Source organism: Megalops cyprinoides, chromosome 3 (genome assembly GCF_013368585.1).
Source record: "Megalops cyprinoides isolate fMegCyp1 chromosome 3, fMegCyp1.pri, whole genome shotgun sequence".
Lineage (NCBI taxonomy): Eukaryota > Metazoa > Chordata > Actinopteri > Elopiformes > Megalopidae > Megalops > Megalops cyprinoides.
The window spans coordinates 41142205-41158775 of NC_050585.1; the positions used below are offsets into that span (position 1 = coordinate 41142205).

The following is a 16571-nucleotide window of genomic DNA, read 5'->3' on the forward strand; positions in this document are numbered from 1 at the left end:
GGTGAGACGTGAGAATGCTTTTCTTCCGCGGACTCTGACATCTCACATGTTTTCAGGTGAACAACTGCAGCTGTGTGATTTCAAGCCTGAAAATTCATTTTGCATACTTCAAAAGAGATACATACAGTGGTGAAATATGTTTTACACAGGAATTTTAAACAGCTTTAAGTGGCATATAGTGTTGAGTAATGTGGTGACATCAGGAGACCTCTGAGTTTAAAAAAGCTTTAGATTTATCACTTCAAAGAGCTGGGGGTGGGTGGTAGATTAGTGCTGTGGTGTACATGCTATGTGCCAACCACTGTCTTTTGCACTTGTTAGACTGACATGAGGGTGACAGGAGGGGGCACTCCTGCACCCCAAATCTCCTCCTTCCCCAATCCTCCCTCCCCTGCACTCCCCTAAGCCTCATCTCCCATTGGAAGGAGCACGGTGGAAGGATGGAAGGGGTAGAAGAGGAGAGGAGGATGGGATGGAGATGGAGAGTGGACAGTCAGCTTCTCTTTGCACACTCACAGTCTGTCTGGAGTCTCCTGACAAAGGTCACAACTCCAGCTCCCAGAAGGGCACCTCAAATGGGATATTTCTCCTTTCTGTACAGTCACTCTATCCCAGCTACAGAGGGAGGGAAGAAAGAGACAGACAGAGACAGAGACAGAGAGAGAGAGTTGGAGAAGTGGTATGAAGCCTGTGGAGCAGTTGCCTGCTGTTCAGACCCAGGCTGTGCTGGTTTAGGAAAGTTCCAGCTACAGAGGAAAAGAAGAGAGAGAGACAGACAGACACAGACAGACAGAGGTAGACAGTTACATTTAGTACATTTCAAAGTCTTCCCATTCTCTGCTAAATGAATGAGTCGCTGTTACTGTTATTCTTGTTAATGATAATAGCAGTAGTATAATAGCAATTGTTATTATTAATTTATTTTTAGTTTTTCATTATTTCATTGTTGTTATCAATCATTGTTGTTACTGTTTTTCATTTTCATGTCACTCATTTCAGTGTCATCCATTATAGAAATTCTTTAACAACACAGAAATTGTCTGTCATGCCAGCAAAGCTCATTTGAATTTGACAGACAGAGTGAAAGAGAGGCAGTGTCAGACGGAGGGAGAGATGGAGAAGTGTGATATTAAGGCCGTGGAACAGCTTTCCACTGTTCTGACCGAGGCTGTGGCGGCTGAGAAAAGTTCCGGCTATTGGATTCTCGGCAGAGGGGAGGAGTGAGGGACAGAGAGTGCGGTGTTTCCATTGTGACCGGAAACAAGAGGAGACAGTGCTTTCGGTTCATTCCAGGTCCCTTTTAGCACCGTGCTGAAGACTAATTCCCCGAGTCTCTCCGGAGTGAAAGAGGCGGCCCTCCATCTTGCCCCCTCCCCCTCCTCTCTGTCAATAGCCCCTTGAAACACCCATGACACTGTGGTAAACAGAAATGGAAAGGAACTGCTGGATCTGAACTGCTGTCGAGGCCTCAGTTTGTACATAATGAATGATCAGAGGAGGCTCTTTAGGATGATATTCAGCGCCGTGAAAAAGTATTTGCCCCCTTCCTGATTTCTCCTATTTTTGCATATTTATCACACTTAATTGTGTTAGATCTTCAAAATTTAATGTAAAATTTAATGTAAGACAAAGACAACCAGAGTAAACACATAATACAGTTTTTAAATGATCGTTTTATTTATTGAAGGAAAAAAGTTATCCAACGCCAACTGGCCCTGTGTGAAAAAGTAAGTGCCCCCAGTTACTCAATCAACCAATTAAGTCCAATTGATTGGGTTCAATTAGACTAGACAGTCTAGATTAGATTATTACTTATAATAAGATATTTATTATAAATAGTAAAAAGAAAAATGGTCTGATGAAGATTGTAACCTGTCACAAGAGAGAGAGATATAGAGAGAGAGAGCTGGGCGTCCTGCCTGCAGGACCTGGTCCCAGCAGCTGTGCAGGGCTGTGGTTTGGGTCAGAGGTGGAGCTCAGTGCTATAAGCTCAGTGCGGTTCTTGGGTCTCGCCCAGCTGGGCCCCCGGGGGCCCAATGTCGTCTCACCACTGGCGGGGACGCCCACGAGCTGTCAGTCACCTGGCCCAAAGAGCAGCAGCTGCTTCACACACGCCCCGTTTAACGGAAACGCTGGCTGCCGGTGTCGTCTCCCAGACAGGCCACTGTCACTCCTCTGTCATTAAACCGTGAACACCAAGCACCCGCACCCCCCCCCCCCCCACCCACACCTCCTCACCCCCCCCACATTCAGACACGCTGTCGCTTTTCACCTTGACAACAGGCAGAGAGGAGATGTGATGTTTGCATATGAATTATTGATTTGCTGCAAGGCTACTCCGTGCTCCATCCAGGCTGTCGGACTTGCCTTTCCAGGGGAAAAAGTTGGTGAGAGAGCACAAGTAAGTGAGATGCTTCAGTCTACCTCTCAGATAGCCATTATGTATGTATTTATTTATTTATTTGTCCTGGGGGGCAGGGGGGGTTATGGGGTGGGGGGGGGGGTTCTTCACTGTCTCAAGGAGGCGGTGTGGATGACAATGGGAGCTGATTCTAGTGTTAACCCCAATCCGCTGGTGGTGGAGAGGAGGAAGCATTGATCACTGATCAGATCGTGCTGCTGCTTCACCGCTACTCTCGTCTCCACTGAGTGACACCGCAGTCAATGTTCCTGATTTCTCTCCGTCTCTGCTTCTCCCTTTTAGTCCCTCTCTCTCACTCTCTCTCCATAGGAGATATGTAGGGTCTTGGTGGAAGGAGAGTGGAAGCATATACTTACGTGCACGTGACCGAGACGGAGACTACAAGAACATAGCTATGTGTGTGTGAGAGGTAGAGTGGGAGGGGGAGGGGTTGGGAGGAGAGGATGTGTTTGTTGTTTTTACACCTTTCCGCAGCTCTTGTGCTTTTCTTTTTTTAATGACCTCAACGCAGGCTGGGGAAGGAAAGAATGTGAGAAGCACAAATGAAAATGAGGGGAAGAAGTAGAAAAGGATGTGTGTACTCTAGACAGCAGGCTTTCATCATACAGTGTTTCATTTCAGATAGAGAGAATTTAATGCTCTCAGCAGGAAGGCGTTCTGCTTGCAGTGACACTGTGTATTGTTTACCTTATTCCAATGTAACGACATTGTAATAACTTTAGGAACACGCGCTTAACAACAGTGTTGTCCCTGTCTTGGCAGCACCTGAATTCCTGTGAGCTGCTCAGGCTAAGAGTGGATTATCTGTGTCTCTCTCTGTCCTTCTCTCTCTGTTTCTCTCTCTCTCTCTCTCTCTCTGTCTTTTTCTCCGTCTTTCTCCCCCTTTCTCCCTCTCTCTCTCTCTCTCTCTCTCTCTCACTCTCTCTCTCCCTCCATATCTGTACCTCCACGCCTCTGTCTCAACTGGACTCCTGATAATGGAAAGGGGACAGGAGATTCACAGATGGTTTTCGGTCCATTAACGCATAAAGTAATAACTGCGCACTCATTTGGGTGTCACGGTGTCTCAGTGGGTAATCAGACAAACCTGTTGGGGGGGGGGGGGGGGGTGGCGACCATGCAACTCACCTGCCCTGGCTGCCACCACCAGAGCAGGTAGTGGCATGAGACTGACAGTTTACCATCCTGCTGTCCCTTTGTGTGTAAACACACCACGTTGGAGAGTGGCTCAGCCTCCCTGGGTGGCCTGGTGACTCAGCACCAAGTCACCATCAGTGGGAGCACCAGGTTTAAAAGTGTGTCACGTCGGGTGGGTCCTTGCAGGACTCCTCAGGACTCTGTGCATGGTGATTCACTCAGGGGGATGTCGTCGTATCTCACCATACCTCACCATATCTCACCATATCATCTCCTTATTAATTGTATTAACTGTATCTTAACCCTGATCACAGACAGACAGAGCTCTTCAGTTAGAGGCAAAGCTTCTGACGGTGTCACAGGAGCAACCCATGCGTGTAAGCTTTTGTGACGCTTACTAGTGTGGGGAGGGCTATGAGCGAAGCGTGTGTTATTTTTAAGCCATGAACCAGCATGTCCCCTGTGATCTGAAGCTTGTGTCATGATTACACCACGCCATGTTTGCAGAATGGATTTGGTCCTGAATCATCCATGCTCAGGCAGGTCCGCTGTGCTCTGATACACAAATGGTCTGATCTTGAAGCGTTGCTCTGGTACATTAGCTAGTCCTCTGGAGAAACAACAGTGTAGTACAGTGGTAAAGCACAGGGCTTGTGACTGAAAGGTTGCTGGTTCACTTCCCCGCTGGGGCACTGCTGCTGTACCCTTGGACCAGGTACTTAACCTAGAATTGCCTCAGTAAATATCCAGCTGTACAAACGGATCACTGTAACCTATGTAAGTTCCTCTGGATAATAGCCTCTGCTAAATGACAATAATGTAATGTAATATAATGTAATCTTGAGGTGTTTGCTGCCACTCCTCCATGGAGAGGCACTCAAACCGGCACCAGAGTTGGAGCCATTCACCTTGAATGCTGATGGCAACAGAGTCTCTCACCTGGAACCCACCACAAACGCGAATGTGGTGTTAAGCAGCCGCAGTAAGCCTGGGACCCCAACACAAAGGCGCATTCCTATCTGCCTTTGTTCCAGGTTAGCGCGTCCCGTCCGTGCTTCCATCCTCCTTAGCGGCTCGCTAACGATCGCCTCAGCCGAGCTCAAGCTGGTTAAATCAATGCAATCCTCCCGTTCGACCGCGGAGGAAGCAAATTATCTTTTTAACGCTATAATTCTTCCTTTTCATCGAGCGTTAAAAGGCTGCAGAGCGTTAAGCGCAGTCGAAGCCTGGCTGTTTATTTCACTCTCAAGGTGAAAAGGTACGCGTGGGCTGCGTCTTGCTCTCCTGTCCTGCGCTCAGAGCCGTTTTGCTTGGATATCTATTGTACAGTCCTACCTGGTCCTCCTGCTTCTTGTGAAGGGCTGCTGTAAGATGGCAGTGGGTGTGTCCCCAGCTCAAGGTGTGCACAGACACCTCTACTCTCATCTGTTCTCTGTCTGGACAAACCCTGTTGTCAGACCCTGCTTCAGGCACAACAGGTGGCTATACTGAAAATACTGTACATGCATATATACTGTACATACATACAGACAAGCACATACACAGCCAGACAGCACACAAACATATGCACATACATACATAAATACATACAGATAGACAAAGAGTGTGGCATAGGGGTAAGGAGCAGGGCTCCTAACCAAAAGGTTGCTGATTCAATTCCCCGCTGTTGTACCCTTGAGCAAGGTACTTAACCCACAATTGCCCCAGTAAATATCCAGCTGTATAAAATGGATAAAATTGTAGCTCACTGTAAGTCACTGTGGATAATAGCATCTGCTAAACATGACAATAATACACAGTAATAGCATACCCTTGTGTTTTCAGGAATAAAATGAATTATATGGGGAACAATAGGACTTTGTTCTGTGCAATGTTGTAAAGGACATTTCTTCTTTCAAGCAGAAAAATCAATACTCAGATATATACCTACAGTTTTATACACACCATGCCTGTGTGCGTACACACAGAGATACATACCTATACACACACACACACACACACAAGCACACACACATCGAGTTGATGGCTATTCCATCGGCTGTTTGACAGAGTAGGCAGGAACCACCGGTGAGCCCTGTATTTGCCGATAGCTTGTCATGGCGGTACAGTAATAGGCATGAATGAGCCAGCTCCTTCTCTCAGCCCTCAGCCAGCCTCACAGAGCCTGGGCTCCACGTCTCCGTCCGCGGAGGCGCCAGGGTGCGCTGCTCAGTGTGTCATCGGAGGACGGGACAATATTCTCAGCTCGCCGCTGAATATGTAATGCCGATAACGTGGCGAACATAACGCGGCAATTTGCGAGGTGCCATTCTCGTGTCCTCAGGGGTCTCGGGTATGTACACGCTGTCCCAGAATCCTTCCCTCCAATCTCCTCCTTTACGTCCGTAGTTTTTTTTGGGTTTTTTTTTTTTTTTTTACACAAAAGCTGCCTCTTACATTCTGTCCTGACGCGAGCCATCTGTGCTCCGATCACTGTGCTGGAGAGAGAAATTAAGGGGCGGGGATGACAATCGCTTCGGGTGCGCCGAGGCCCCCCATGAGGGGCTAGCGTCGACTCCGAGCTCTCTGCAAATGGCCGCCTGTTCACCATCCCAATCTCTTAAGTAAGTGGATGAACAGCCAGCCGCACCGGGCCATCCTGTTAAAAGTCGACAAGCAACTCCCCAGCCCTCTCAAAAAGCCTTTCTCTTTCATTATGGGCCTTAAAATTTGCCACCTTGAAGTTACACTCCTCAGGAGCTGGAGTGGATTCTACACTGTTCAGGAGATGGAGGGGTTTCTCAGAGATACCACTTGGTTGCAGGATCCCCTGGTTATGTGTTAGTTGTGTTGAAAGAATGTTTTCGCCATGGGGAATTCTACCTCATACCAGCCCATGCGTGTACACAAATGCACATGCACACGTACACAAACACGTACATTCATGTGCACACACGCGCACACACACACACGTGTGTGGAAGCCCTCATGTCCTCAATATGCAGATGAAAATTAAAAACACCATGGTGAACTGTATGGTTTCCTCATCAGTGGCCTTTGGTGCAAGCATGCAGAAGAAGCACAGCACTGTCATGTGCTTTATGGCTGCTGTCTTACAGCAAGAGGGCAGAGACTCTCCCCTCCTCTAACACAACAGACAGAGAGATGGAGAATTACTGTCTGTGTGGGTGTCAGTGTTCTGCTGAATATAACCCTTTTTTTCCCCAAACGTGTTGTACATCCATCATTGTTAAACAAAGAGGAGAGGAGGAAAATTGCTAACAATCCCCGGACTTTGGCAGCAAGGCCAGCTAATAAATCCCACCTTGATTGGTGATGTCTGCCTTCACCCTGATCCCATCTCCCCAGGTTTCCAGTTTGATTGGAGATGTCTAGATTTAGAACTCGCAGGGTTTCCCGGTTGACAGCCATTACAGAGCACCTTGTTCTGCCGTGTGCTGGAGTGAGATAGTGTGTGTCGGGGTTGCTCTGTGTCAGGGTGTTAGATGCGATCACCTGCGGAACAGCATGGAAACTGATACAGGTGTCTCAGGTGTGTGTTATTTACTGCCTCGGTCCGTTCCATTCCGTCTTTGCTCGGCTGACACATTCATTCAAGGCAGCTCACATAGCTCTCATGTTTTCCCATATAATAGGTTTTTTACCGCTGGAGAACTACTGAAGCAATTCAGCTTGCATACCTTGCTTCATCAGTGCACTGACTGGGAGTCAAAGCTACAACCTTCAGGTTCAGCTATTTAACCACTATGTCATGGTGTCCCTTCTAACGGGACACTACAACAGCATGTAGGTAACTGAACAGTGAGTGGGAATCAAGCAGGAAAAATGTGGTAAAAGAATAGCATGCAGCAGTAAAAACACAGTGCTTAACAATTGTCTTTAGGAACATTTATATTCACATCATATAGGAGTGAATGTATAATAGCAATCTATGATAGCATCATTATGGTATATCCTAAAACATACAGTGACAAGTCAAAAAGCCCTCGCTGACAGGTAAAAAGAGTCTCTCATTCCCTCTCGGCACAGAATGACATTGAAAGGTCATATATTTGCAAGTGTTCACATGCAAAACGGTTCCTGCTTTTTTTAACGGCAGCAGATACAAGCCTTGCCATTTCATGTATACATAGTGTCTGTGCAATACACAGTCAACACACTTCAGAACTCCTCTTGCTGGGAGAATAGTTATATATATATTTGTAGACAGTTGTGAATTTCTCATTATCTCATTCTCTTGTTAATCCATTTGAATGGATGGAAGGATAGTTTCTTTCTGTGGCTGTGGAGACAGTAGATGCATTAATCATAGGTAATCATGACGTTAGGATCTACAGTTTCAGCTATAGATTAACACTGCAGCTACTTCCTCATTTGTGCAGAGAGAGTGGCTTCTGTGCCACTGTGTCATTCTCAATATTTCCCACAGCACATTTCGCCAACAAAAGTGTGATCTGTCTGCGTTTCGCCCATTGAGAGTTCTTTGTGTAAGTATAGCGTTCGTTCCGTGGCCATGTGGTAACTGTCGTGGAGATCGATGAGTTTTATTTGTATGGACGTACCCACATGAGTAGAGTTTTCCCTCTTGTCTGCAGTTATCGTCTGAGACAGCCTTTTCTCATGCTTGAAAACTCATCTTCCGTAGTCGAGTGTCATCCGTAAGGCGTGACAAGAAGCCGGGGTCCCACCTGACCTACCTTCCCCCCTAGTTCTCTGTACAGCACAAAGGAAACCGGCTGCCTCTGGATTTTTCCCGTCTGGTGCAGGCTGAACACGGTGTGTCCGTTGGCTCGATCCAAATGGTCAAGCAGTGGAATCGATTTCCAGCGTGATTGATGCGGCATTCTCTCAGCTCGAGAGGAAAACGCACGCAAAGCACAGGTAATGTGACCCGATGGTCAGGGCGCTTTGAGGTACACCTTTGCTGTGAAGCATTTACTTTCATTATTCCAGGACATTTATGGTAAAATATTTTATTCCTAACTGAAAATACTCGGCTCTGATGTGATTTAAGTAACACATATGCACATTTAAACTTGAAGACCCTGGGTGGGTTATTGATGGAATTTATTTGGCACAGGTGAACGTAACCTACATCCACCATTGTCTATGCAAGCAACAAACAGTTCCTCTGTTCCACGTTTCCAAAGGAGGCATTCAGGCAGCATTCAGAAATGTTGGACTCTCTATATACTTTTCAGCAGCTTTCTCTTTGGTTCATTCTGGCTTTGATGGCTTTTTGTGGTTTGTGTGTGTGTGTGTGTGTGCGTGCGTGCGTGCGTGCGTGCGTGCGTGCGTGTGTGTGCGGGTGCACGCAACTGCACATTTTTGTGCCTGCACACGCCTGTGCATGTCCATGTGAGTCCACGCAACAGTGACATTTACTGCTTTAAATCTGAATGGCTGCAGATTATATTATGCAAAGCCTGCCATTGTCTGTGTCCCAGCCCTGTGAAGTTTGGCCCAGGCAGCTCAGAGGAGCACCCCCCCCCACCTTTTCTCGGGGCTGCCATTGGGCAGAGCTGGCGCTAAACGTCGTAGACATCCGTGCCTTCATGTAAATGTTTCTCTTCTTCCCCCACTCACATCAGATGCTAATTAGGAAATATCTAATTAGCACGGGAAGATTAATCACTCTCGGGTAAGGGAGCGCCGGGTGCCGGAGACGTGTGATGTGGCAGTGATGCTGGGAGCGATGCCCGCGTGGCCACCGCCATTTCAGCATAGGGGGGACGGGGGGGGGGGGGGGGGGGGGTGGGGTTAGATGGAGGAGTCTCGCGATTTCCGTTCCCGCTTGGAAGGAGAAAACGGCCTGAAGGTGACAGCGCCTCAGAGGAGGTCCGCATGCGGAAACCCTGGCCCCATCTCTCGCAATACCGCTCCCTCCTGTGGAAATGCATGCTACGCTACAGAAAGCCATAAAGGTGCTCCTTCTGTCATCCCCCGTGCCACAGCGCCCGTAAGATAGCGTTTCCAGGGTTAGCTGGTACCCTGGTTGTGTTTGCATTATAGCGACTGCGCACGCAGGCACAGACACGGGCATGCATTCAGAGTTTCATCTCGGTCGCTCCTCCTCGCTAGCAGAACTAAAGAAGTTCACCCTGTAGGAGTTACATGTGAGCTACATCTGCTTCCATTGAGTTCACTGCACGCTCTTCCCACGCTAGTGCCACCAGTACAAAAGCAGCTGCTCGCACCCGTAGTCATGGAAGCTCACCCACTGACGCCCAGCTTGTTCAAACACAGAGGGAAAAAAAAAACCTAGAGAGAGGGGATGTTTAAAGAGGACAGAGTAATCAATTACCTCTTTACATCCTTTATAAATGGATAACATGTAAAAATTGTGACCTGTGTAAGTCACTGTGGATAAGCGCATCTGCTAAATGACAATAATGTCGATAATGTCCTTCAGAGAGGACAGCTTTTCCAAGCAGACTGCTGGTGTCTGATTCCTTTGCTCATTATCCACACCTCTTCAGTGTCAGATTTGTAGTCACGCCGTGACCCCAGCATTTGTGGTGTAGCTCATCAAATCTCGAAGAACTTAAATTCATTACTGGAACGCGCCGACTAAATGCTTCGAGAGCGTGCGTGCGAGTCACGTGATGCTTTGTGTTCTTAAATGGTCCGTCCACCAGGCCAGACAAGGCTTGATGGACAGGTAACGTAGAGTATGTTAAGTGGCTTCTAAGTGGTGAGCCGCTCAGTGTCATAAGTGTGTACACTGAGCTGCTAAAGAGAATAAGTGCGCAGTGCTGGGTTTGCTTTTGGCTACGCAGCGGGCCGGGGCCGAGTATGTGTAAGCACATTAAAGCCGCTCGCCCTTGCTTCATTAGCGGCACTTGGGCATGTGTCGGCTCAGCGTGTCAGTGTGGCTACTGGCAAGTTAGCAAGACGCAGGCAAATGTATACACAGCGGAGCTGTTTGCCCGTGGCTGGTTAGCAGGGCGAGGCGCGCGCGTTCGCTCGGGTTCTTGCGCTTAATTGGGGGATTGTGAAGCAAGGCGCCGGGGGGGGAAAGGCGGACGGTCTCTGGATGTGCATTAATGCTCGTTTGCATGCCTGCTTTGCGCGGCTCCGAGTTTGTCGCTGGTATAATTGGCACGGGCAGGCTGGCGCGGGCTCGCGTTTGATTGGCTGCTTCCCCGCAGCGGCGGTGAGTCCCCCGGGCGAGCGGGGCGGGCCGGCGACTCACGCCAGTGACTGACGGCTGCTGACAGTCCACGGCACGGTGCCTCGCCAATTGCCGAGATTCGAAAACAGAATCCACAGAAACGGGGGACGCATAATTGTTTATTTTCTACTCTTCAGAGAAATGCAGAAATGAAGGGAGGGGAATGGGACTTTTTTTTAAATTAACCTCTTGGTACAGACAAGGCAGCACCAGGATTACAGTTTACCCACATTAGCCAAAATCCTCAAATTGACAGCTAGAAAGACTGAAGCAGTGCTCATACATAACTGTGAAAAAAGAGGAAGAATCTTTTGAAATCTAGCAATCAACATTTGATGTCAGCAATTCAAACCAATCAGCATGTTTTTTTTTCTCTGCCCCTTAGTTACTGTAGTATAAACAAAACACCACAGAGTTGCTTCTAGCTCTGTCCCTACAGAGATATTCAGTAGCTAATTGGTTATAAACAGCCTCTGGCCCTAACCAAATTTAAACTTGAAAAACATGACTCTGATCATTATATCCATGCAGCACAATTATTTTCTTAACTCTTAACCACTAAATAATGGCTAAATAACAATGCAAAACTACTACAGTATCCAAAATGTCCAGCTCAGGGGAAGCATTATGAATTATATATACACATGTATGAATTTCATTAACAAAGGATGTGCAAGAATAATGAAACAAAAATGTTAAAACACCTTTTAAAAGTAAATAACATCCCTGATGGTTTTGCCTTCTTTCTGTTTCGATGGATGGTGAGACTTTGGTACCTAGAATTGAGTAAAGCACAAAACCTCATACAAATGAAACAGGTGGCCATCACCTGTGGTGCTAGCAGATTGCTGTAGCATTGGCAGACACCTGGAAATTACATAAGCGTGACAATTTAACCAAAGATTAAATTTACACCATTGTTTTAGGCATTGCCTTAGAATGCAGTGTGAGTGTATCGTTGCTTTTCTGTGTAAACATGTTTGCATACTATTTGAAGGTAGTCACATGTGTACACACATAATCACTAAAAAAAATCAAAAAAAAAAATCCAGCTTTGTTCCTACAGAATTTTCTGTACATTTTTGTATAATATGGAATGGTCTGGATCATAATTAGGTTTAGTAACTGGACTGGATGGGCAATACTGGGTCTTTGGCAGGTACAGTCCCACGTCACCTTCACAGGGTGAAGACGTGGAATACAGCATACAGCACAGTGACGGTTGCACCTGAAGAGAAAGAGAAAAATCAGTTCTGCTAAGACTGTGCACGTTTAGGCACTTTCTCACTGCCCCCTGAAACACTTACTGCTTAACTTTGCAAAGTGCTGCCTTCTCGTTCAGGGGACGGCATTCATGAATATTTCATCTGGACTCTTAATTGCGCATGCAGTCGATAATATCCATAATTAACTGTATGTTGTGATGTAAAGTGGTGCTGTGCTCTGAAGGCAGGTGTATGGGCTGAAGGTTGGAAGTAGTGTAGACATAAAGGGTTGGGTCTGTTTTCAGGCTCTTACATCTGTTCACCTTTGTTAGCTCTGCCCCTTCCTGTAGTTGGTCCGATCACTGGAGACATGGGAACCCCAAATATCTGGTGTAGAAATCCGCACAGGGCACCATTAATACTTCCAGTCAGCATTTCTCTGGGATGTTATTGTACAGATAACAAATCTGTTCTTTGTCTGTTTCTTTCCTCTTTCCCACTGTCAAGTCTCAGGGGTGTTTTGTGGTCTCCCGTTAAGGTTACCCAGTCTTTGCTTAAGCTTTCATAGGAAGACGAATGACCGTGCGCAACCCATAGTCTCACCACCACTTCTCCTCCCTCCGCCATCCCCCTCACCGTCCCCCCAAACAGCGTGTACTTGTTGAAAGTAGAATCAACATTTCATTTCAAGTCCATTTGCATCAGCAAAAAAAAAAAAAAAACAAAGCAATTATCATTCCACCCTGCAGTCCAATCTTTGTTCCTTTGCCTTGCATCGGCCTTCTGTTGTTATCATTAATTGTTTTTTGGTCCTTTTTTGTTCTCGGTTTCCTTTCCTGATTATTGCCTCGTGTGAGGAAGCATTGGGTCTCCTCTGACTGTACCTGGCAGATCCAAGCTCAACAACAACACAAGTACATGGGAGTGCAACCTCGGCGCGGAGAGGAAACGCTTAATCATAGCAGCACTCCCACAGAGAGAGCGGGGACGTCCCGAGGGGGGGAGGTCAGGGCTCTGAGTCTGACACAATGGGCCTGGGCTATGCACAGGAAAGACCCATACTGGGAGCACAGCTGTGGTGGAGCAGACATGAACATCTGTCACGTTTGTCTTTGTCTCAGATGGAGTCATGCAGTCTGACCTCCGATCACTCGAAATATATAAATCTTTACATTACATTACGTTATTGTCATTTAGAAGACACTCCTATCCGGAGCGATTGACACAGGTTATAATTTTTACATGTTATCTGCTTATACAGCTGGATATTTACTGAGGCAGTTCTGGGTTAAGTACCTTGTCCAAGGGTACAGCAGCAGTGCCCCAGCGGGGAATTGAACCAGCAACCTCTGTTACCAGCTCCTTACCACTATACTACACTGCCGCCCCATGTTTAATCAAACCCTTACCGAATACTGTGAAAGAGTGAAGGCTGATAAACAAAGACATCTACCAACAAATGAACTCTCCTCTAACTAGTAGGCTGATTTACATACATCCTGCCATACTGTTGGTGAAGAGAAGAGAACAGGATTGGCGGTTCAGTGTCAAAGAGCCATGTTGCACAAGAGCCGTGAAAAGCACCATCAGATCCGGAGAGATTTCTCAGTTCCAGTTCTCCTGACTGGTCTGGTAAATATAGAACGGGACCCATTCGGCCCTCTCAGGTCCAGGGCTGCTGGAACAGAAAGCAGCCCAGGTGGAAGAGGAGCATGACATCATGCACCATGTGTTTACCCTGGACCCTGCTGTCTCTGGATCAGTGACACGCTGCAGGGGCAGCTGGGATCTGCAGTTGGTCCTGGACTCAGCAGGATCTCAGAGTGAAGTGCACAATCCAACAGATATTGTATTGATTCTGACCAGATATTCAACTCCTGCTTTCCTCCTGCTTTCCTCTGTCCGGGAGGTTCCAGTTGGTGACAGGGGATTGCGGTGCTGCCAGCGTTCCTGAAGTATCTATGGACATTCTGTTTTAGATGAGGTCTCTTCAAGAATGCTGGGAGAGAGCTAACAAATGGAAACTCTTATATCTTCAAAAATAGCAAAGACATGTTTTTTCCAAGTGAAACACATTGTGATGAATACCTGGTTGTAATGAATAGAATATCCAACCTTGGGAGAGTAGACTTTCACGCCGCGGCTGTTAGTGAGGGCCAGGAGACACCAGCCGGCCTTCTGGGTCATTGTAATGAGAGTAAGCTCAGAGCCAGTGAGCTAGAGCTGGAGAGAAGATTCATAGGCTCCTTTCTGTTCCCCTTTTGACTGGGACTGCGCAGCGGGCATCCCCATCACCTGACCCGGTCCCCACACAGCTTCTGCCTCCCTCCCTCATGACCTACGTGTCTCTACAAGCCCTTATATAAAAAGGTTTTCACAACTTGAAAGGGCACCTTGAGCGTGTCCTTTTACAGGGAAATGATCAATGGTGCCGAGGAGGAGGAAAAAGAAAGAAAAAAAAGGTAGAAAACAGCAGAGTGCCCTTGTGGCGTGAGGAACAGACGCCCTTGCGCCCTGGGAGGGGGGGCTGTCCAGCACCGCCAAAACGTGCCCCGCTGTGTTTTTACCGCGATCACACACGCATTCTGCCTGCACTCATCCTCTCTCTCTCCCGCTCTGCGATGAGAACGCCCTGTGACATTCCGATTCTCTCTCTCTCCCTCCCTACCTCCCCCCCTCCCACCCCCCACACCCTCTCTCTCACTCTCTCTGCTAGTAGCCTCAGCCATGTGCAGATCAAGAATGGAGCAGCCAGCTCTCCGCTCTCTCTCCTCACTCCAAACGAGAGGCTGAAAGGAGTTCTTTCTTTCTGAGCATCTATCCTCCTTTTCTTTTCCCTTCTCCTCCTCCTTCCACTTTAGTCTCTCACTCTCTTCTCTGTCACAGTCACAGCCTACCCCTCCCTCAGTGGAGGACAAAAGAAGAAAAAAAAAAAGAGAGGGGGACAAAAGATTTTATTTGTAGGAACTTAACTGGAAGAGAACAGCGCAGATTTGTGTGTGTGCGTGTGTGTGTGCGCGCGCGCTCGCCTTTTTCTGAGTCCCCGGCTCTCGTCGCTGTGTCATTGTGCGCCTCACTGAAGGATTGTGCTTGGCGACCGCGACCGGCGTGCGGCTGGAGGGACACCGATGCATCACTCGGGCGTCAGCAGGGCGAAAATGCTCTCCCACGAGCCAGGTAAGGCTGCGCGCTGCTCGCCCCCGCGCCGCGGCGGCGGCTGTGTAACGCGCCGGTCCGCGAGGCTGCCGCGGGCGAGGAGAGACGCTGCTGCAGGGGTTCGCGGTCGCGAGACACGCCGCGTGCGCCGGGCACTTTAACCACCTGGTTTCGGCGCACCATTAAAGTTCGCCGATGCTCCGCATGTGAATGCAATGCGGGGCGATTTAAGAAAGTCCGTCTGTGCTGCTTACAGCCCGGTTGTAGTGTGCGTTTGATCGCAGGTGAGAACAAGCGTGCCGCTGGGTGTGTACGTTTGAAAAGAATACTGATTTGACAGTAATGATAATAACTCTGGCAAGATGCTGAAAGTGTAAAGGACACTGTGCAGGAAAATAAAAAGAGTTTGACCCCTTTTTATTCACTTACACGATTATGTATGTGTGCATTCATTAATATTCCCTTGGTTACTGTTCATTTGAAGTTTAGTAGTGTATCGCGCACGCTCGTTACCAGTGGATATCCACATGCATTAATCTGTGCATTGATTAAACATATTTTATTTGATATGGAAATTTAAAAATTCCAAATGGTGCTAATAGTTACTGGCAGCCCGATTTAAAGAGCTGTATGTCATTAGCAGTCTAGGAGATGAAAAAGATGCGTTTACTGAATAATATGTGGACCAACGATAAGTGCAGCATATGTCCGTTAAACCATATGATTATAGTTCCCCTAACATACCCACTGCCATGCGCTCATATTTGCGGACATGAGCGTGTTGGGGTATTATCAGAATACGTTGTTTTCCTTATGGCGTCATAGTTAAAAACCATGAAAAGGGTCTCCTGTTATCACTGCCTACAATACTCAGTGTAATTCCAGTGGCGGAGAGTGTTGTTTTAATATGTATATTTTAATAGGGTAAACTTGTAAATACTGCACGTGTTGTAGTAATTGTAAATCATTTATTTATTTTCTTAGGGGAAAAGAATATAAAAAATAGGCAGTTAGTAAAAAATAACTTTAAAAATTAATACTGTCGCTAATACCACGATGGTTGGTTTCCTTTAAATTAATAAATAATCATTCAAATGTAAACAATGTTTGCAAAGCCACGGACCTATCCCCTGCATCCGGCGAGATAAGTACACAAGCCAGCAGTGTGGCAAGCTCGTTATTCACGATAATATTGAGATGGCGGAGCAAAGGTGCTTACCCTGGCATAAAAATGACAGAGAAATCTTATTTAGCTGAAGAATGCATTTCATATATTTTTTTTCTATTTGCAAAAAATAGCATTCTGCTTTCAGCTAATGCTTAGAAAACTGAATTGTAACAGCTGGATTGATTTGCCTTGTGTATTGATCAGCTTTAAAAAAAAAAATCATTATTACAAAATTGTAATATTTTTGTTTCAAGCTTCCAGCTTTATGTACAGTGTGGTGTAAGGTAAGTGCCTGTGGAATGTATGAAG

General features: G+C 47.0%; 1 protein-coding gene across 2 annotated transcripts in view; it reads left to right on the forward strand.

The window, feature by feature from the left end:
* LOC118775144 (teneurin-2-like) overlaps nt 1–16571 on the forward strand; it is a 220770-nt gene that overhangs the window by 54208 nt on the left and 149991 nt on the right. Inside the window, exon 1 of one of the 2 annotated variants that reach the window (XM_036524891.1) lies at nt 14663–15115. The exons of the other annotated variant lie outside the window; for it this stretch is intronic. Within the exon in view, the coding sequence (XP_036380784.1) occupies nt 15067–15115 (49 nt within the window). The 5' untranslated portion in view covers nt 14663–15066. Of the gene's footprint in view, nt 1–14662; nt 15116–16571 lie in introns of those variants that run through there. 2 annotated transcript variants of the gene reach the window in all.